Consider the following 21,587-nt stretch of genomic DNA (forward strand, 5'->3'; position numbering starts at 1 on the left):
GCAGTTTCACTCCATGAGATCTCATTGAGTTCAGGACTTGTAAACTCATCCCTGCTTTCCTCCGTGGGGCAAGAAAGTATGAGATCAGACTAATTATTAATGATCACACTGCTTTCGTGAAATTACAACCTGTGACCTACAACCCACATTTCATTATAGATAAAGAAAACCTTCTCAGTATGAATATGTGATGTCACTACAGCAGTCGGAAGGTTGCTAATTCTTAACGCTCCGCTAGAGTTACTGAAGACCCGGGGCAGACTTTAACAGGGGGTGACATTTTCAGATCACTCTCCTGAATTAAAAAAAGGGGGAGAAAGAAAAACATGCCCAAGACAATCTTTAACACAGCTTGCTCTCTACATATTAGAATAAATAATTCAATCCCAAATTACATGTTTAAGATTCTTCAGAGGAGACGAAAACAAACCATGAAAGAAACCAGCTACCCGCCTTGAAGAACTGCAAATTCAAGATTAACCTTTCACACAAAACTGTGAAAAGACATGAGTTAAAACAATACAAATGCCCTGAAACACTGATTCTCAACCAAAGTGTTGCTCATTTGTATTCCAGGGGTATAGAAATACTGGAGCTCAACAATAAAAACAAAAAACTCATTTTAAATTACGTTTTGATTGAAAGTATAGAGCATACCATTATTCGCATATTCTGATGTCTGAACATAAATTGCTGTGTTTGAAATCTGGCAAACAGGAAACAGAGATGTTACAATCATGAATAAACATTGAGGCATAGTAGGTAAAAGTAAGGAACACACTACACGTTTAAATCCATGGGTACATTGGCTGTTAGTTTGGTAATGTAAAGGCTGAGGTAGTTAAAAGTAATTGGATTCAGATAGAATAGAAATTCTGAATTTCAGCTGTTGACGGCAATAGATATGTTGTATTTGGTGAAATGGCAGATCTTATATCAGATCACCCAAATTTTCAGGGTACAAACATTTTGGGACATGTAAATAGCAGGTGTTTCCTGTGAGACTGATCGTTCAAATAGGTTTTTCTAAATGACTACTCTTGGATTTAGCCTTGGGTTTTGCTTGTGAAGACTGTATTTGTAAATAAAAAAAAAGAAAAAGATAAATCTATGTGAAAACCAGAGAATGTTCTTAAGGAGAAAAGAAAGGCATTTTAAATCTGAGAAAAAAGTAAAAATTAATCAGAGTCATTGCACAAACATTGGAAATAGCTAATGCTACAATGGTAAATGTCCCAAAAGGAAAGAAACCACTTGGGCCCTGACCAACATGCACACAACAGGTCAGAGCAGGAAAACCACAAGAGCTGATGACAGAAGCTTTGTGAGAGCTGCAAAGAAAAAGACTTTACCCACAACCTCCACAGAGCAGGAGTGAAGGTCCAACAACGGACTAGACTCCATCAGCAAATATAAAGAGACCATAGCAACAGGTCCAAACACAAAGCCACGTGTAGAATGCGTATAAATATTGCAGAGACAACGTTTTAAAGAGCTATGAAACCAAGATTAACCTCTACCAAAGTGATGGAAATTGTGGCTGGACTAAAGAAAACACACTCCACTTATTGTTCCTAGAGATAAAAGACACCTCCTTTCAAAATAATTTAAATAAACTTATCTAAAACATTACTGTCAATAGTTTCATTCATCTGACAGGACTGTGGGGGAACATCATACAAAGAAAGGTTGGATCTATTGGTTTTACTGGATCTGATAGCTACAGGTCACAGTGGCAGTGTCCTCTTAAAGATACATAAAGGACATTAATATATGATGAGTACAATTTGATCTATTGTCTTGAAAACACAGCTGGAGGGAGATTGCTGAAAATGCACAACATAAAACATAACCAGAAGGCATGTAGATGGAAAGAGGCAGTGACAATAGAACATCCTCATAATCCTTTTAGCATCTTTTACAATTTTAATTCACTTCTGTGTGAAGCTTTAGAGTGTTTTCTTCTGCCAAATCTGGTTACAAAGAGCTACACAAAATTTAAAGCTGCTTTAATCATCACAGCTTATTTTACTCATTATTACCACTATTAAACACAACATACACTGAATTATTCCTCTTTTTTTTCTCCACATATAGAGATTTGAAGCACCCGTGGAGATCAAAAGACATGTGATCCTATCTTCACATCACACTGGATTATCTAAATACAATTCTGATGTGCTCCTGTTGGGCCTTTTGGTTCTGAGGAATATGATCTTTCAGTGCTGGTACGAAAACAGCTGTCTATTCAAGCCCAGTTAAATGAAGGCAGATTGGTAACACTGAAGGCCACAGACTATATGACATAACATAATGGAGTATAGAGGAATTTCTCTGTGAGGCAGGATATCGCTTGTAGCCCCTGTGGAAAGGAAACCTTATTAAATATAAACTAAAAAAAAGCTTCCAGAGAGCTTCAGTTTCATACTAGACTCAATACAATTTATTGTTTATGTTTATGAAAGGAATTTCTATTTTTGCAGTTCATTGAGTCTTGAAAATGGACATGCAATCAACATTTAGACAAAGCACCGGCAAGTGTACAAGTAACATGCTGAGAGGATATTTGGGGATATAAAATATTGTTTAGCTTTGCGGACCTTTCAGTAAAGACTTATTAAAAGGCAAATCTGAAAGGTCTGAAAACTAACTTTAAATGAATTGCTGTCCGGTGTTAATGGTCTCCAACAAAATGTGGGTGCAGTGCAGGTTCAGTTTTATACATGGGAGTGTCCTATTTTATTAACATTTAAGACTTCAATTTATTTCTGTCACGTCCACAGCCCGGATTACGTTACTGCTTCCTAATATTACCCTAATTTATCCCACGTCCATCCCGAGGCACTCAGAAAAAAAGGGATAAAAAAAGCGAGTCTTGGGGCTTAAGACGCACACCGTGTAATTGTAATTAGTCCCGACATCCAGAGTTCAAATCCGGCTCAACACCTCAGTCTGCCATCACACGTCAGTCACCTCCCATACAAACTGATGGGGCAGAAAATACCTGAAATTGTTGCTTTTTTCAGCAAAAAGCAGGACTCTCAGGGAAACTTGCACGGACAGACATGGCAGGCTCTTTTCCCCTGGGCTCCACAAAATAAGCGCACACTGGGGCGCACACTCAATCAGTGTCGGTAAATTCACTTCCTCTGATCCGCAATTAGTGAATGGAGAAACTAGGGTGCAGGGCATGTTGTTCAGGCAGTCTGATAAAGGCACGTTGTTCGGGATACTGAACAGAAACAAGTGTAGTTTGAACACGGGGTGAGGCGGTTTCCAAACTGCTGCCAAAACGTCCAGTTGCGCACCTTTTGTTCTGACAGCTCCAGCGGCCAGAAGCGCGCGCGCGCTCACACGCACACACACACACACAGAGAGCGTAGTTATTCTTAAGCTCATCGTCCATCACACAGATGTCTGTTAAAAAAAACCCAGCTGGCAAACTGAACAGGGCCATGAACAGTGGCCAAACTGCAGCACCAACAGCCAGCATCAGGAGTAACCTCAAGGCAATTTAAGAAGCCTGTCACATTTCGCACACGATGTTCCTCTGTTTACCGTCAACGTGAGGTTAACCGGCTTCTACCAAAACACACCTCCCGCAGTAAACACTTAAAAAGCGGTAGCCTCCAACATCAATCTTACCTGTCTCCCCTAAGGCGAGGATTTGGCTCAGGTAGGACAGACACAGCTCAGTTGGTTATGTTGGCTTAAGAGGCTGAAATAAGCTGCTCCCATGGATGCAGTCGAGACATGAGCTGAAGAAAGTGAGGAGAGCAGCAGCAGCAGCATCAGCATCAGCAGATGGAGATTTGAAACGGCGGAGCAGCGCAGCGCTGTACCGGCGGCGGAGTCTGTGTCTCTGACGCTGACATCAGAGGGCTGCTTTCTTTAAGGTGGCTCCGTTCATTCACATCAGCGCCACAACACACGCCGAGGCTTTCATCTGACTCCTTTAAGTAGCTCAAAGAAAATCATCAGCCAAAGTTAGAATTAAAAAAAAAAAAACAGAAAACACTTCCGCATCTCCACAGTGGTTCTGAGAGCTGCAGGAAGGGGGCTCAAAAGGAAAATGTCCAAAAACATGAAAAAGATGAAATTCGTCTCAAAGGTAACGGAGCAACTCGTTATTTTGGACAGAAGACTGAAACTTCAATAAAAGCACACAGCACCTAAAAATAAAGCCTTGACCTTCACATTTATGGGCTCAGGATTGTTATTAAGACATCCAAAATTACAAGAATTAGTCATTCATATTGTTTTACTGAGGGCCACCAGATTGTCCAGAGAGAAGAAAGTAATAAATATGGCTGCTCTGAAATTTGCATTCATTAATAGATCTTCTGTTATAAACATGAAAAAAACATATGTTCATTGTGTTCCGTCACTAAGGGTATAACATATGGCTATGAGGCCTGCAGTTTGCTGTCATTTGAATCATTCACCTTAGTCATTAGTAGCAGTGATACCAATTGCACTGTTCATTTTTAAGGGTTCCTATGCGGATCTTTAAACTACACAACATAAGTTTTTAATATGGGTGATGATAGCAATTCATGGAGAGAACTGATCACTGCACAAATATGGCATGCAGCAATTTGACAGTGTTTTAAAAAGCAAGCAGGGAGCCACGGGCTTATTAACCAATCCAGATGGGTTCATCAATTGAAGCAAAATGCTACTTTTCAGGTGGCAGATCAACTGATTGCAATGAATAAAACTTGCCTAGAAAGCAGCTGATGCCATTTGATTGAGGCACAAATCCCGTGAAGTGGGATGTACTGCAGCATGTTACAAAGACACAACAGATTTTATTTGGTTCAAGACAAGGTCTTCCACTTATCTATTTCCCACAGTGTGCAAGTGCTGGCGAGCTGTACAAGATTACAACACAAAATTAACATTGAGCTAAAAAATGTTTATCATAGGAGCTCTTTCAAAATCAGTGTGTTCACATTAAACACAGAATGATGCATTTTACTTAAAAAATGTTTGTACTGAGAAGAAAAAAGGTCATTTAAACTTTTGTTTGTCCGATTCTTTCATATCTTGTCAAGTAAACATTTTTATTTGCAACAAACCCTCTTAATATGTATCCACTGAGCTTGAACCTACTAATGACTCTGCTCCTGGCAAATGGTTCACTAGGGGAGCAATCGCTGAATGGACAATACTATAAAAAGAAAATTGTAAGTACAAATAAACGTATGTACATAAAAAACTACTCAGATTGGTTGCACGTAGCTGGCTTCAAAGAGTCAAGATCATGAAATATGTACAAGTGTTTGTGAACAGTGAGTAAGACGCAATTGATTTTTCCTCTATGCTGAGTTGAGCGTCTGCCTCTGCTCTGGACAGACTGTTGCCCTGCCTGTCGCCTGCTGTCAGCTGCCGGCTGATGTTGCTCTAAACAAATCGGCCCCCTCTGGCTACTGGGCTGGGACAATCTGTTTAAGGCCGTCATATCCTTGACTGTACAGGTACTCCAGGTACCAAGTCCATGGCTTGGAATGCTAAAACACAAACACACACACACACTCAGTACCCATGTGGTGACATTAGAAAGATCTAAAGATTGCTTTCATCAAAAGTAATGTTTCCTAATTTCTGAACTATGACTGATCAAACTACATGTGACTTCTATTATGAAAGCATAAATGAAAAGAAGCCCCATCATACCTTTATGGAATTGAGGTCCATGTCCTTCCTTCCTGGCCAACACTGATAAAAAGAGAACATTAATATTCATAATCAGCCCACCATGCAAAGTCTCACAAAATCACTGCTGGGTGCTGCTACGAACCAAAAAAAAAAAAGGATGTGTATTATTAGGCCTGACGAAAATCATGTCTCATCCAGCACCCATTAATAATAAAATGTCCTTCTGTATTAATGCATTGTCTATGAAAGATACATTAATGCCACATTTGTCTCCTTGTCTCACTTGTAAGTCTACCGAACTGTACAGAGAGGCCACATGCTGAGAAATAAAGTGCTCTTACAGTTTTGATATAACAACCAGAGCTGGAGACGTTTTGTTTAAAGGAACACGTGGAAGAAGCTTACTGGGCTGCAGCAGGTATGAGCCTATCCTCACATCACTGTAAGACACAAATTCAGCGTGTAAAGGACTCTAGCTCACCTTCTGGTGAAAACTTATAGCATAGCTCATGAATGCAGGGTGGTGGATGAGGTCAAAGCTCTTCCAGTACTGTGGCACATTGCTCTTGAGGAGCAGCTCCTCTCCCAGCTCCACACCCATGCCTGTATGGAACATCTTGGAGTTCCACAGGCAGTTTACCATGGCGACCATGTAGTGGTTGAACTCACGAACAGTCTGGCGGCTGATGTGAAAGGCCTGCTAAAGAAGAAAAAACTAATCAGATGCAGCAACTGAATGTGAAGGGTGGAATTGAGTGGAGAAAGAAGTCATTCACACCACTCTCCTGATCTTAAGAGTTTCAAATCTGATATTTGTTGTGCTGATTAATTTGCATGCCATTTATCGAGTCCTTTCTTCATAATAAAAAGTGCCACTGACATTTTCAGGGGAGCGTACCGGCTCCTTGACTTGTACTTGTTAATTCAGAGCTCGTGGCGGCAGCTGAATTAAAAGTCAACAACTTTTATAGTCATTGACTGAAAGGGTATTAAGGGTTATCAGGTGTAGGTACAGCATGTGCTTATGGATTCCTGTGGAAGGACAGATGTAGCATACACCTAAAATGCAACTCTAATAATAACCTATAATGTTCCTAAAGTGTGTATATATATATAAAAGCAAAAGGTCTCCACATTGTCAAAAACAGTACTCGGTTTTTGAACACAAGGACCAAGAACATCTGCGTTCATGATCATCTACAATGCAAATCGCAGAACGTATTATTTACAGACATGCTTTAGCAGAAAAAAATAGATTTGTTTTACCTCTGTGTTTTTTTCTTGACTTTTCGCAGATACCAAGTTCACCTTGTACCTAAACAAAAAAGACCAGTTACCTGTGTCATCATAAATTACTGCAACAAAGCTAATTCTCGCTGGTCTTTCAAAATAAAATAAATAAATAAAAGATCATGCAATTAGGCTTCATTTTTCTTTGGCCTTTGCATTTTTATACTTGATGTCAATAAAATTATTTCTGAACCCTGGGGTGTAGTCAATTATCCGACACTGTAAGACTTTGTGTTATTAAAGTCTGGCCTTATAAATTATGCTTGAAATCTCACCAAAAAGGAGAAGATGGCTTAAGTGTATGGCCTCTTAGCCTTTCATTATCATAAATCATATATTATTGTACAAGTGCAATGAAATCGTTTGATTCGTGTGTTCTGTCCTGTCATTAAAGACACTAAGGGTGCTGCTGCAGTATGCATCAAGAGAATATTATGGTAGGCAGAATGGTCCTCACCTTTTCATGATGTGGGCTAATCGGTCCACGCTAACGGGGTCAGTGGCAAACAGGGCTGGGTAAAAAACTCCAGCTGGGGGCATCACCACAAGGGGGAGTCCATATTTAAGAAAAGTGTCACACACCTGGCAGAGGAGAGACTCCAATTAAACCACAATTAAGAGAGAAAAATACACACCCCAACATTTGGTTTTGGATATAACTACAATGCAATCAAAGCTGTACATTTCAGGATTTAATCTATTTTATGTCTTTATTTCTCAGTCATACATAGAGCTTCTGAACACATTTGTTTGATGATCTCCGATTATTTTCCTCCATCTTTTTTCAAGTTTGTCCTCTGTGTTCTGCAACATATACTTTATTGTTCTCAACTTGATAAGGAAACTCGAGAAAAGAAGGTTTTGAACCCACATGGGTTTTCCAGACAAATGTGAAAAAACAAAATGACAATAGTCAAAGAATTGGCCAAAACCACACCTACTATCTCCTTTTTGAATCTATAAAAATGCAATTAAAAAGGTTAATTCAAGATAGTGGCTACTTCACTATAATAATTATTTATGCACATATTCTATGTAGAAGTCTCACACATGTTTAAGGTGTAGATATAAAAACTGCCTTTTAGTATCAAGCGCCATTTTGCACTTTGGTCAAACATTGAAGAAAAAGTAACAATAAGAAAAAAAACACTTTTGGTTACAATGACACATAGTTAAATTGTTTAGAAGCACCAAGCACAGGCAGTATCCTGCCTGACAAACAGTTTGTGTCCTCAGCTTTAGCTCATTTACCGTCTCATAGAAGTCCAGGACAAAGTTGAGAAAGAGTGTGTGACAACCCTCAAGCTGAAGGCCCACAGACGCCAGTCGACCCACAAAGTGAATTAGCTCCATCACTGAATCCTTGAACCCCGACAGAGTCATGTTTCTATGACAGAAGGCAGAGCAGAGAGTCAGAGACATGCAATTTTAACCCGGAATCATAAAAAGTTGTAACACCAGTCAAAGGATTTTCCCTTGGAACAGTGAATAAAGGCTCTGACAGAAGTGGCAGCTCATTACATGACAAAGGACAAAGACTGAATTGAGACTGATGTGAAAAGGCGTACACAAACACACAATCAATGACTTGTACATTTAGACACTGAGATGCATATCGAATAAATACTAGATGTGAGTTTGGAAATGGAAGTGAATAAAGATGGATCTCTCCACTTATTGGATGATTTATTGTGGGACTAAATACGCCAGGACTCGATACTGAAGAAGCCTAGTATTTAAACATAACTGACACCAACTCCACCCTATAATTTGGAAGCTGGAAATCATTTAAATAGATATGAGGACTGTTTTGTTTTATGAAAACAGATTTCAATTAAAAACGATTTGATAAAAAAAAGAGCTCTAATATGTAAATGCACACTTCTGCTTTGTTAGTGGATAACAGATGGCTTCAATTAAAGTTAAAAAGTTATCGTGCAGCTAGGTGTGGGGTTAAGCCATAGTTTTAGGTCATAAAGTCCAAAATTTTGCAAAAAAAATCCCTGACTTAAAACAAAGCTTATGACAACTAAGGTTTACAACAAATATGGATAAATCAGCAGCAACACATTAAAACTAAGCAACACCTCAAAACATTTAGTACATAAACATGAACATGTGTGAGGACATTTAGTGGCTTTATACTGTAAAAAAAAAAATTGAACAGCCATGTCCCTTATGCTCACAGAAATATACTGTACCCTGTTTTGTGTCTGTTGCTTGTTTATGCTCACAGAATATTCAGATAACAGGATTTAGATCTCAGACTCACATGGAGGTTTGGCTGTTGAGGCTGATGTCCAAGTCGTCCTCCAGAGCATACACTGAGTGCCAGGTGAGCCACTTCAACAGCATATTGTTTAAACACTCCATCATGCCACACTGCAGACACACAACACTAAGTTCATACAGGAACCATAATGAGTAACAGTAGCAAGCTCATTCAAACTGAGGGACACAAGCCTACCTTGAAAAACACTGATGATGTGAAGAAGAGCTGCATGAGAGGCTCAAACAGAAGCCGTCTGATTTCTGAAACCAAAGACACACAAGGTTACAGTTATACAATTAAATTAATCCCTTTTTCTATATGTAACAATACAGCGTGCCTTGTTAAATTGTGATCATGCCTTCGACTGCATTCACATAGACAGCAAGCTCAGTGAGGAAATCTATTATGTGTTTACGGATGGCTGACTAAGATAGACAGAAAGAAATATGAACACGGAGATGAAAATGGAGGTAACAGACTGTGAAAACAAAACTCACGGGTGCTGGGAACAACAGGAATGTTGCTCAGCAGTTCAAGGATCTGTGGCCGAAGGAGGGAACCATCCCAAATGCAGAGAAACTTGTAGAGGAAAGCCTCTGTACTGGAAAACCCCTCCTTATGAAGAAATGTGACAAAATAATCACAGATTGTTCAGCATGTCAGTGCTGATTAATGAAAATCTGAAATTGTATGTGGCATGTGTGAGGTAGAGATGTAGCGACCAGTGCGGGAAAGGTGAGGTTCACCTGGAGAAAATGCTGTGTGGACAGCAACTTGTTTAAAAACAGTCGAGCCTCTTCGGAATTCTGGGAGGCTCCTCCATCGCCACAGAACAAAAATTCTAAACAAAAGCAGAAAAAGGGTATTTAGTGAATAAAAGTCAGGGGCATAAAAAGATTTCATATGCGTTGCATCTTCACACACTGAGACCCCCCCGGTCTCTTTTAAACCCTTCTCTGAACAGACCCTTTGATATTCCAACTAGGTAATGTCTAGAAGTTCAACTCAAGGTCAGCTTTGCTTCGGGTGTATCTTCCTGATAGAAGATGTCACAGTGGTTTTGTAGTTGCTTCCTTCTTGCACCACTTACCTTCATGGAGAGCATAGCCTAGCCAGAAGTTGAGTCGTAGGAGGGCAGACTCATCCTGTACACAGTCTAGATACTGCAGTGCCAGGCTGGAGCCCAGCAGTGAGCCCATCTGAGAGGGCAGCTAGTGGATGTGAAAAAGAAAAATCAGGAAACACATGTAGGAAACCTACGACTGAGAACCTAAAAGAATCGAATACATACAATATACAGAAAAGTGATGGAAAAACACAAATCACGTTCCAACATACTGAAGCTTCAATCACAACGTCAACCATTGCATCAAAACCATACAAAAAGCTGCCTGTTTATCTACTAAGGAATAAAGCTTAACTAAAGCTTATGTCCTTTCTCAGTGTTTTCACTGAGTGGGCCTCCAATCCACCACTGAGCTAATTCCTCAGCAAGCGGTAATCCCCATAATACCAGCACTGGGGCATTTCTTCCAGCCCACTTGATAGTTTTTACAGTCCCTCATTGTGTATGAACAGCTGCCTCCCAATAGGGAGACTTTGTCAGCATAATAAATACATTAAATTGAGGAGAAGACAGACTGAATGGACACAGCTCAGCTCTTCAATAATTATGGAAAAACTGTATCATTAAACCCAGAAAGCTCTTGACAACACGAGTGCAGGTGCTGAAGGAAATAATCAATGATCCTTTGTCAGTGCCTTTGTGTAAGAATGGATTTATGACCATGATTGACTGCACTCAGCCATCTTTCCTAGTATGTGAAAACATAGAGAATTCCTGGCTATAACACAATTAATGCTATCATGGGCCAAAATTCTTATTGCTCACATTGGCTTTGTGGGTAATGAAAAAGGTGAATTTATGTAGCATGACATATAAAAGTCTGCAAGCCCATTTAAAATGACTTATATTAGTTTATCAGGTCACTGAATCTGCAGGGCAAATAGACATTTACTGAGAGAGCCTCTTTAAAAGATCATTTGCTTTGTTACTTTGTCCAGTGCATTACACAGATTCATCTCAGGTCTTTTGCTTTCATTACTCAGGATACAGAATAGATAAACCACTGATGATATCTGTAAAAAGAGCAATGGCCTGTTTAAAAACAAATGACAAGCATGGCGCCCATGAAGCTGGTTTATGCTCTAATCTAATTAACAAATTACAGCCCCAGGATACTCCTGCTGTGGCTTCTTTATGACAAAGTTAGTAGTGAAATAGCACAATGTCTAAAAGAAAATTATAATAGTGACATATCACCACCCTGTGGCCATTAGGATGTATCACAATTACACAAGTACTGTGGTTAAGCATTCACATTTTATTCTAATGCTTCCATGATTAATACTATTCACACTAAACACATGCTTACAACATACTCTGACAACATCAAAATTCCATAATTTGAGGTAAATGAAAGAAGCAAGACAGCAAAGGAGCGTGAGCAAGTGTTAGCATCCCTCTAGGAATTACCTCTATTCGATGTATGTTATCTAGAAGTTCAGCAAAGGATTGGACCTGCACCAGGGGGACCACCTTTCTGGTGGAGGAAGACTCAGTCTGTGCCTGTTTATTCACTACAGAGTGTAACGCTGGCATTTGCAGGTGGCTGTGTTTCTGAGAAATAAAGCATAATAAAACAAGAAAATAAACAGAGGAAAGGCTGGATTACCTTTTCTGGCATTAATAAAACAATAACTTGGTATATTATATGAAATGTGCAATAGAATTGTGTGATATAACTGTAACAAATTATTTTTAATTGCAATTTTTGGTTTTTGTTAATAAAATGTAAACATTTTCAAAATGTCCGTGTTTCAAAATTATAAGATGTCTATTCATTACAATTCAAAGACAAAATATGCCGTAAATCTGAGAAAACCAGTAAATTCTCACATTTAATGGATTTTGTGTTTGTAAGTAACTTAAACGCTTTTTCAATTATGAAATGAGTTTTACAATAATTTCCTGTTCGTCAACTAATCATTTATCTACAATGTAATAAAATGTATTTGGTGTTTATTTGGCAACTGTGTTGCTAATCAGTTAATGAATTCAGTCATTAAAAACATTTTTTCCTGGCTTTTAAAGAAAGTCAATTTCTTGTTTTTCTTTGTCATATGTAAAAATAAATTGAATATATTAGGGGACACTAGACTTCTGAGAAATTGTAACTGCCATTCTTTGACAATTTCATAGAATGAATAATCAAATAATTAGCTATATCAATACCGATAATATTTGTTAGCTAGAGCGGCTAATTGGCCATGTAATTCTATGGAATCATACACAAAGAGAGTAGAGTGTAAACATACTATGGGCTGTTGACACATACTGTAAGGATAAAAAAACGAGCTACTGTACATATGGCTACCCTAACTCCAGAAAGCCAAAAACTCACTTTGGTCGGCTTAATTCTGGTAGAAAGCATAGATCACGTTTTATCCCTGGAGAAAACCTACAGAGCGTACGCATGAATGCTAGTATGAAGAGGAGGCTGAAGAATGCTGGAATTGTATTGGTAAGAAGCAGCAGTAACCACAAACAGAAAAAGCAGTACATCAAACAACTTCAAAAGGCTACTATACCCTTTTCCTAGAGCCGGGCTTATCTTTAATTGTGAAGGGCAGGCTGGTGCTGGAGGCAACCTGGGAATTGTTTCTCTTCTGGACAGCAATCAGTGCTGATTTCCAGTGGGAATTATGGTTCCTAAACCCACTCTGTAAGTAAAAAGAATATAATTTTACTCATGGTTTAAAGATTATGGCCATACAGTGTTATAGCAATGTGCATTAACTGCAAAGATCATATACAAACCCTCATTCGTGATGGAATGGAGAGTGTCACCAGTTCAGGACAAAACACTTTGTAAAGTGACAATAGGTGCAGGAGGAATGGCTGCCTTCCCTAAAGAAATAAAAATAAACACACTCCAAATAACATGTCGGTGAACCTGACATTTGTGATTGATGTTTCATAATAATGCAAAGAACAACAACTAATGATACGGAAAAGGTAACTGTTTATAGTGTAATGTAATGTGTAGGAAAAAAATCATCTTGCAATTCATCAAAGTGATTTTTATACCAAATATGGGAATAATGTAGTAGCTTTGATAAATGGCTCTAGAGGACATCTAATCAGCAGAATGTTTACCAGTTTAGACTGTAGCTCCAGCAGCTTTCTCACTCTGAAAACTCGCACTACAGTGAAGAAAAAGAATATAGCATTTAATGATTTTGCAGTACTGAAAAGAATACTATTAAGAAACAAATAAAAGGAAGCAGCACAAACGTGGACCATATTTAAGGAGTGAACATATTGCACTCACCACTTCCCTTTCTGGTCAATAGGTACAACAGATGGCAGATAAAAGGACACTGAAAAAATATGAAAAAATATAATGGTTTTACAGCTCAAACACTTGTTCTATGGTTCCCATATCACACTCGAAAAGGCAATTTCCAAGGAAATTACATGAGAGAGCCGATATGCTGCTAAAAAGATGCAATAGCTTTAAAGTTGCTGTGCACTGATGAATTTGTGCATTTAAAAATTTACAATTTGAGCCAAAATGGAAAATGTTGAATGAAAGCAAAAGACGATGAAGGAAATATAAAAACAAAATGATCTAAAAAAGAAAGAAAGAACATAATAACTGTAACAAAAGTTAAAAGAAAAAAGATTTAAAAAAAAAAAAAAGTAAAAAAATCTTTTAGATGTTTTAAATTTACTAGTGCTTTTATTTTTTAAATCTTAATTTTTCATCTCCTCCTCTGAGGTCATATGTCAGAAGGAAGGAGAGGGTTGGGACGAACTCTGCAGACCAAATATTGGTGACTGTGAGAACTGTCCTCAACCGCACTTGTTCATCCCTGTATGAGTAGGATGGGCATCCCTTGTCCCCGTCCAACTCCAGACAACGGTATACATAAAGTATGTCAAGCCCCTAAATAGAGCAGAGGTAACATTTCATAGAATCATAGAAAAAGATGGATAGAGAGATAGATGGTGTGGAGAAAAGGAGATAGACCGATGGGGCGACAGGGGCAGATATATAGAAATATTGAGAGTTTTACTATAAATAACTGAGCAGAGGGTCAGTAACTTAAACACTGTGTGTGTTAGCAAAGAGGGAAGACGTGCACTGAAGAAAATGCCACTGTTCCATGTTAGTCTGAGTCAAACACACACAGGCTGTAAAGCATAATTAATACTTGTGTGTCGCATTTATGAGATTGTTCTCGTGGACTCCAGAAATGTAATGGCGACAAAGACCGCAACAACTGTGATCGGTCCATCTGCCTGCCTTGGAATAATTTTAGTAAAAGTAACTGCTCTTTATCATCTTTTGCCGCAAGTCACTTGTGTAGTCGACGGTTTTAAATGGATAATGGACAGCAAAAAGTATGATGACACAGAATGTTGATCAAAAGAAGAAAGTTGAAGGGACGTTTTCTTCATATTTATATTTAAAAGTAAAAGAAGAGAAAAGTAGTAGCGAGGAAGTACTCAGGAAGACAAGATTTAGAAAACTGAATGAAGTTTCAATGACAAACTATTAGACTTGTTACTGATGGAACCAAAAGGAAGAAAGAATATTAACAGCCCTAACTGGCCCTGTTTAGGAAGCATAATGCTCCTAGTCTCCTACATATATAAACTGTACATAATTACTATTAAAACACATGTAAATATTTAAACAGTTTCTTACAAGAGATAATTGAAACATTATACTTACCATATTTTCATCTGTGACAAAGCTAAAAATGAAGCCATAAATGGCTCGTAGTTGGTCCTTTGCATCAATCATGTCAAATATGGTCAACACCCACTTTATGAAGAGAACCTGAAAATTGAACAAGGAAGTTAATGAAAGAAATGGATTAAAGTCAGCAATGATATATACGCTGTCAAAAACAGGTAAACAATTACATCTCAACTATTGCAAAACTATTCTTTTTTTCTTGAAGGAATTGATCAATTTTTCCCACATTTCAAACATGTGAGATATATGAGATACAATCCAAACAACACACAAGTACAGTGACAAACAAACAGAAATAGGAAAGATGAACATGTACACTAATATTAACGGTAAACATGGTTTGATGGTATGCATGAACTAAAGCTGTCATAAGTATGTGACAATAATATGTTAATGCCGTTAACAGACAGTCTTTTCTGCTTCACTTGTGCAGAGCTTGACAGTCTGAGTACAAAAGCTGAACAATTATCAGCACCAAGTTAGACTAACAGATGTGATTTTATAGTTGTGGTGTATCTGAAGCAGTGTTTCTGCCATCTGCCTCTCCATCAGAGGGTGGGGCAGCTCTTACACACACTCACAGCATGCAGCAGGAGCTGGGAGACAGGTCCCAGCTTAGGTGAGACACTCAGGTGGACAACTCTTTTACTGTATCATTCGTTTGATTAAAATACCTGTCAAAAAAGCATAAACGCCAAACCACTGTATCAGCTCTGATCGCAGTGTCTGCACAGATGTGTTAACCCTGGTAAGTGTCTAATCGCTAATTGCTATGACTATGCTGGAATAGTTGTTTGTATGCTATGCAGGACTTTTTTATTGTACTTTATGAAGATAAAAGGATAAGGGAGGTGTGACTTTGTTGTTGTAAAAATATTTTAATTTCATTATTCATTAATTTTCACTCAGTTGTGAGCTTATTAGCTTCACCAAGTCAGTACCATCAGTACCATGTGTCCAGTTTTATGCAAAAAAACAAAAAACAAAGTGCACGTAGTCATAAAATAAACCCTTCCTCTGTGAAAGAAAATAAAGGTCTTGCCCTAAAACATGTAGTTATGAGTGACTACCTTTTGAGATCAAAGATTAATATTTCTAAATTCAAATTAAATTATTTTGCACTTACTTGAGTGCTGGGGGGTATTTTACCAACACCCAGCCAAACCCATGCTCGAACAACAGCCTCCTGTGGCACCACAGAGGCAGGAATCAAACACTTGAGCACCCGGACACATGGACTGGTCCCTTCACAGAAACAAAATCAGTTATACCGACTATCCAACACATTAACATGCAATTTCCATCTTTCATAGGGCTTCTTAAACTTTTTGGAAGAATTAAGACATCGGTTCCATCTTTTTTTTCGATTAAATTTAATTGTGTGAAAGTTAAATGTTAACGTCACACAGAGGACTTATTAAATTGTACAAAATAAGAGTCAAAAATGGAAGGAGAGACGGTATTATATGTTTCATTATCATAGGGGTGGATTATATAGTACCACACATACAAGAAATGTCCCAGTCTTTAATTGCTGCCATGTTAGCTATTGAGCCTTGGCACCAATTAAGCACTGGGAGCACTGGGAGCGCTGGGAAATGTCACGCCTTACCCATACGGAGGCTCATGGCAAACTCTAGCATAATAGAGATGGCGTTAGGTGAAAGTCCTTTACTGTAGGCCACCCTCTCCACCCGCACCAGGTTGCTTTCAAACTCATCGTTCCCGACCACAGGAGTGCCTGCATCAACTACACCAGCAACAGGAAACATTACATCAGAGCATGTATATGTTGGCATGACAAAGTTCAAATATTCTAATAAATTTTACTCAAAGTAATGTCCAAGAGCAGAGCTGTGATAATGTGAATAGCATAATCATATATGCGCTCAGAGAAGTGTTTTCAAAGTAAGAAAAGTCAGAGATCAACATATTCTCTACATCTGCCACACTGTTTTTCTATTTTTTACAAACATCCTTACACTTAAATCTGTAGACATATAACAATCTGTGCCAGGTTATTTTTGTTGTTTGTTTGCAACTCTTATGCATGACAAATGTTATTTTATGCTAAATAATGCAAACAGACAGAACACATCTATCTATATTATCAAATGCACTAATTCAGTATTTTTATTACCAAACAATACAATCATAACATTGATGCAGCCCTGCTGCTCTGCAATGAACGTCTGAAAGATGGTAACAGATGACGTCACAAGACCGCTGGTAGTTTTTATTAATGATGCTGACAACGTATTAACACACATCTACGGTTTATAGACATTGTTACCGATTTTACTAAGTTAAAATCGCTGTTTGTGGCTGTTTGGTTTAGTGAACATTTAGTGACACATTGTGTTTGAGCCACCTCCTACCGTCACTGAAGTACTTCAGGGCCGAAACAAACGGATCCACGGCCTCTAATTTCTGTTTCTCCTTTTTTGCAACCCTCAGACTTCTGTTCCCGATTCGGCTGGACACGGACTGGTCGCTTATAGACGATGAGTCTGAATCTGGCGGACTCGACAGATTTAGCGTTTCTGCCATTTCTACATTGCTAAAACGTGAAAACACGGCACCCTGCTCTGTTTTTAGCCATTCAAACCAAACTCGAATCCTCCGCGCGACCGTTTGCTCTGCGCTTGCGCAGTATAGTACATCCGTTTGCTTGCTTCCTGGGAATTGTAGGCCGCTTGCCTTAAACCGTCAAAGGAAACTACAAAAGCCATCTAGTTGGGGGTAGTATACGATATTACATAATTTATATTTAACTGGAATACGGAAAGGTTACACAAGGAATTACATAAACCATTGACTAAAAACTTTCTGTAGCTAAATACAGATCATAATATCTCTTGGAAATCTTGCAAAATAATAAACTAAGAAATACAATAAGAAAATAATTAAATGGTAAATACGTGTATCTTTACGGGAGATGAAATGATTACAAACAATGCAACCATATAATTTGTGGTCACCTTATGTCTCTTAACTGACGTGTGTGCCTTACTAGTTATTTTTACATCTCATGGTTACTTTGTCCCACTCTGGGATAAAGACCAACAACACCACAATAACTTAAGGTCCTGCATGGGTTCTAAGAAACAGATTTTTTTATTTATTATGTCAAGGATTAAAAATATCTAAAACATAGTCAAACTCAAACCCATATTAGTTTTTTTAGATCCACAAACAGATCATTTATCTCCAGACATAAACTTTAGTTCCTTGTGTCTTAAGAGAAAAGTATGCTGGTATCCTTAATTGGTCTTCCATTAACCAGATTCAACCCTACCCTGTTCAGTCAGGGCTAGTGGCAGGTTTTGTTTTGTCAAAGCACAGACACGAAAGTAAAACTATTTAAGTGTATTACTCTAATAGCCAGACATGTATCTAATGATTTTTTTCATGCCGACATGTTTTTGTCAGCATTTTTAAACATTTTAAACTTGACAGGGCTTAAAGATGAGCACTACATGTCAAGAGTACAAAACTTTGTATGAATGTGGTGACAAGTTACTTAATAATGAAATACAAAATCTCACAGCAGCACATGGTTGCTGCTATAGGGATTACTATAAAACTTGACTGAAAATAAATCTAAGAGTGAGAATGCTAATAAAACAAATATATATTTAGTCACCTCACCTCCAAGTCTTTATTTGAAGTATTTCATTTACAGAAAGTGAATCTCAAAACTGACAGGACTTTTAATTGATATTTTTCCCTCCATGAAAACAGGATTTTCTTTAAAGAGAAACAAAACCGGATGGATAAACAGAACCTTTAAAAGACTTCAACTGTGAAAAACAAAAGAGTAAAATTCCAGTTTTTACAGCTTTGACAGGCAAAGTAACTTGGGATTTAGTGATTTTCTGCTGTACAAGCTGGCAGCAGACACATGAGGCAGTACCTCTTGTCATTTGCAGTGAGACAATTTGACAACTAAAGTGGAACCCCCCTGCCACAAAAGAATATTCAGCATATTTTCACTTAGAGAGAAATTATTTCATGCATATTTCTGCAAAAAATATAGAGATGAGAAGTGAGAAAGGATTTTTGTTCTTCTAAAATACCCTTTCTGATAATGTGGGACTGGTCAAAATAACATATGGATATGTAGTTCAAGTTGATGAATACACAGTAAAAAATTCATAGGGGTATGAAACACTGCTCGTTTTGGTTTATGTTGTTATACAGTCCAGATGAAACATGCCAGAACTATTGAAATTCATACTTTATCAGCATCTTCTACCTACTGTATAAAACAAGCTACAAAGATTCTTTCATGAAAAGCAGCATTTCCAAATCAACTTATAAAATAAATTCACATTTGAATAAAATCAGAAAGACATTTAACAGTGTAAGACTAAAATAAATAAGGATAATGGATTGACATTTGATGAGCTGAGCTCAGAGTTTCCATGGTTATGACTGTCCACAGTTTTGTGGAGGATGTATGGGTTAGGTGCTCTTCCTCTTAGAATTGTAGAGGAGTAGGTGAGAGTAATCAGTCAGCCGGCCAGATGGGACATCGGATGTGTGTGATGTGTGGATATTATTACTGGGATTGACTGCTTCCTTCAAAAATTTGAATTACTACAATCCATAGAGATGCACCAGGTTCCCAGTATTGTGGCTTGAATCTTATGACTGTTTGACCTTGTTCTTTTCCTGGTCGTTGAGGTGCTGCTCCTCTCTGCTGTCTTCTCTCTCCGGCCGGTCGTCACTCTGGCGGGCAATAAGCAGTCGACAGGTGAGCAAAATGCCAAAGACTAGAGCGTGTGCGTACCGTTTCAGGGGGTCTCCTACTAGCTGGTGGAAGAACAGGACAGCCAGCATCACCAACAGCAACAAGAAGTTGGCTACATCTTTAGGCCGTCCAGGCACAAGGGTGAGCACGACGCCACAGCCAACCTCCAGAGAGCCGATGATCTTACGGAGCAGGACTGAAGTGATCCCAATCTTTTTCAGGCCTGGCAATGCCTTGGCATAGCTCTTGTATGCCCTTTTCTAAAAGGAAAGAATAGGGGTCATTTTAAATAATTCCAAAACTGATATAAGCCCGTACCAACCCACACTGATGTTGTTTATTGAGGCAGTGTGAGGAGTAAGGTCAAAAATCACAAGCTTTTAGTTCATCACTGTGGCTGCACATTTCGTCTTCAATGTATTGCTCCCTTGCTCAAAAGCATGTACAATAATGACAAGAGAATATGCCAAACAGAGTGGGTAGCATTTCTGAATGAAGGCTACGTGCACGCCAGCTATCACCCTCCACACAGGACATCTGAACATCAGCAGCTGGACCATCTCACAGAATTTGCTCGAATGGCCGCCATTGCTCTTAAGCTGTGAAGTTGCTCCTCATATCACACAAGACGCGATGCAGCATATTTCACAGGCTATAAAACAGCCAGCTATACCTTACAAATCCGCTCATTACGCTTTGTGCATGTTTGCATTTAGAGCTCAATTATAGCGTGTTTAACAACAGGACGCGACCGGTCGCATATTCTTCATAGATACTTTAGCGTTCACCAGCTAATGGCACATGTCGGGATATTTCATGTAGCCACTCATCCGGTCATGGATGTTAAATGTGCCAATATGGAAACATTTTAATCTTTTTCCCAAACAATACAGAGCCACCATATGTGTGATCCGTATCATTACATCAACACTTAAGCTCTTACAAGCAGGGAAAACAAAGCATTAAATTGGAAAGGCGTCTCAGCACCGACAGCAATCAATAAGCCTATTTGTATGATTTAGGTCAGTATTTCCTGAGAGTCAGTATCGTCTGCAGACCCCATAGAACAATGGGCTTTACCCCACACATGCAAGCAACTCATAGTTAAGATCCACTCACCATTTCACTGTAGGCATCTTTGCTTAGTCTCGGGGTGAGCTTAATGGTGCCCATAAACACGAAAAACAAACCCAGAGCCAGAGAGAGAGCCACGATGGTTACCGTTCTTGGAGAGGCCATGTTTCTCCACCGTGCACACTGTGAGGCGCTTTCCCACTGAGGCGATGGAGCGTCTCAGAGTTTTCCGGTGAAGATGCACCGCAAAGGGGGATGGGCTTGTGTTTGAATCGCAAAAATGGCGACGTGCGGGTCCCCGTTCTCCGTGACGCATCCGCGACTCAAACACGGCTTCACAGTCTGATGATCACTACTCTGTAAACCATGAAGGCGACTTGAGTCCACGGCACGGACGGATTGTGGGGAAATGGGCACCTGGGCGCAGACAGGTAAAAGTCCCCCCTCCTCACCTATGTATGACTATGCATAACTATACTATTATAAACTAGTACAGCAACTAAACTAGTATATCTATATTAAACTGTTTTGGATATGAGGTTTTTTTTTGGATCTGTGTACCTTTAAAACAAATACTGAGTATCTAACCCAGTGGACTATGACTATGGAGCTAATTCAGTGCAATAAATTTGTACTTGTTTGTTGCACAAACACAAGTACAAATCTTGATTTACACATTCCTGGATCTCGAGTGATCATCTGT

The 21,587-nt window shown here is 38.8% G+C and overlaps 2 protein-coding genes across 3 annotated transcripts; both read right to left on the reverse strand.

Annotated features, from left to right (window-relative positions):
- Positions 1–4,779: 4,779 nt before the first annotated feature.
- On the reverse strand, positions 4,780–17,705 carry cenpi (centromere protein I). 2 transcript variants are annotated; one of them, XM_067519236.1, is made up of 20 exons: positions 17,433–17,705; positions 16,667–16,804; positions 16,181–16,299; positions 15,028–15,135; positions 13,618–13,666; positions 13,443–13,489; positions 13,104–13,193; positions 12,875–13,006; positions 11,760–11,903; positions 10,314–10,434; positions 9,970–10,064; positions 9,721–9,838; positions 9,419–9,483; positions 9,224–9,333; positions 8,203–8,338; positions 7,409–7,533; positions 6,928–6,976; positions 6,143–6,358; positions 5,680–5,721; positions 4,780–5,513 (listed from the first exon to the last, which is right to left on the reverse strand). In XM_067519236.1, the coding sequence occupies exons 1-20, from the start codon at positions 17,602–17,604 to the stop codon at positions 5,430–5,432; spliced, it is 2,160 nt and encodes a 719-aa protein (XP_067375337.1). In that variant the 5' UTR covers positions 17,605–17,705; the 3' UTR covers positions 4,780–5,429. The 2 variants fall into 2 exon arrangements, with proteins under 2 accessions (XP_067375337.1, XP_067375338.1); XM_067519237.1 differs by having other exon boundaries at positions 6,143–6,361; positions 17,433–17,704.
- Positions 17,706–18,691: 986 nt separating this feature from the next.
- On the reverse strand, positions 18,692–21,241 carry tmem35 (transmembrane protein 35). Its single transcript, XM_067519256.1, has 2 exons — positions 20,930–21,241; positions 18,692–20,070 (listed from the first exon to the last, which is right to left on the reverse strand). Exons 1-2 carry the CDS (start codon positions 21,047–21,049, stop codon positions 19,705–19,707), a joined length of 486 nt encoding a protein of 161 aa, XP_067375357.1. The 5' UTR covers positions 21,050–21,241; the 3' UTR covers positions 18,692–19,704.
- Between the last annotated feature and the right edge of the window lie 346 nt (positions 21,242–21,587).

Source organism: Channa argus, chromosome 10 (genome assembly GCF_033026475.1).
Source record: "Channa argus isolate prfri chromosome 10, Channa argus male v1.0, whole genome shotgun sequence".
NCBI lineage: Eukaryota > Metazoa > Chordata > Actinopteri > Anabantiformes > Channidae > Channa > Channa argus.

What these genes read in the sequence shown, in the direction of transcription:
- cenpi (XM_067519237.1), bottom strand. Translation starts at nt 17,604, where the DNA reads ATGGCAGAAACGCTAAATCTGTCGAGTCCGCCAGATTCAGACTCATCG. An exon ending in CTCAACAGCCAAACCTCCAT is followed by an intron (nt 8,339 to 9,223) that starts GTGAGTCTGAGA and finishes CTTCTGTCATAG; the next exon opens with AAACATGACTCTGTCGGGGT. An exon ending in GTCAAGAAAAAAACACAGAG is followed by an intron (nt 6,362 to 6,927) that starts GTAAAACAAATC and finishes TTTCTTCTTTAG; the next exon opens with CAGGCCTTTCACATCAGCCG.
- tmem35 (XM_067519256.1), bottom strand. Translation starts at nt 21,049, where the DNA reads ATGGCCTCTCCAAGAACGGTAACCATCGTGGCTCTCTCTCTGGCTCTG. An exon ending in AAGATGCCTACAGTGAAATG is followed by an intron (nt 20,071 to 20,929) that starts GTGAGTGGATCT and finishes CTTTCCTTTTAG; the next exon opens with AAAAGGGCATACAAGAGCTA.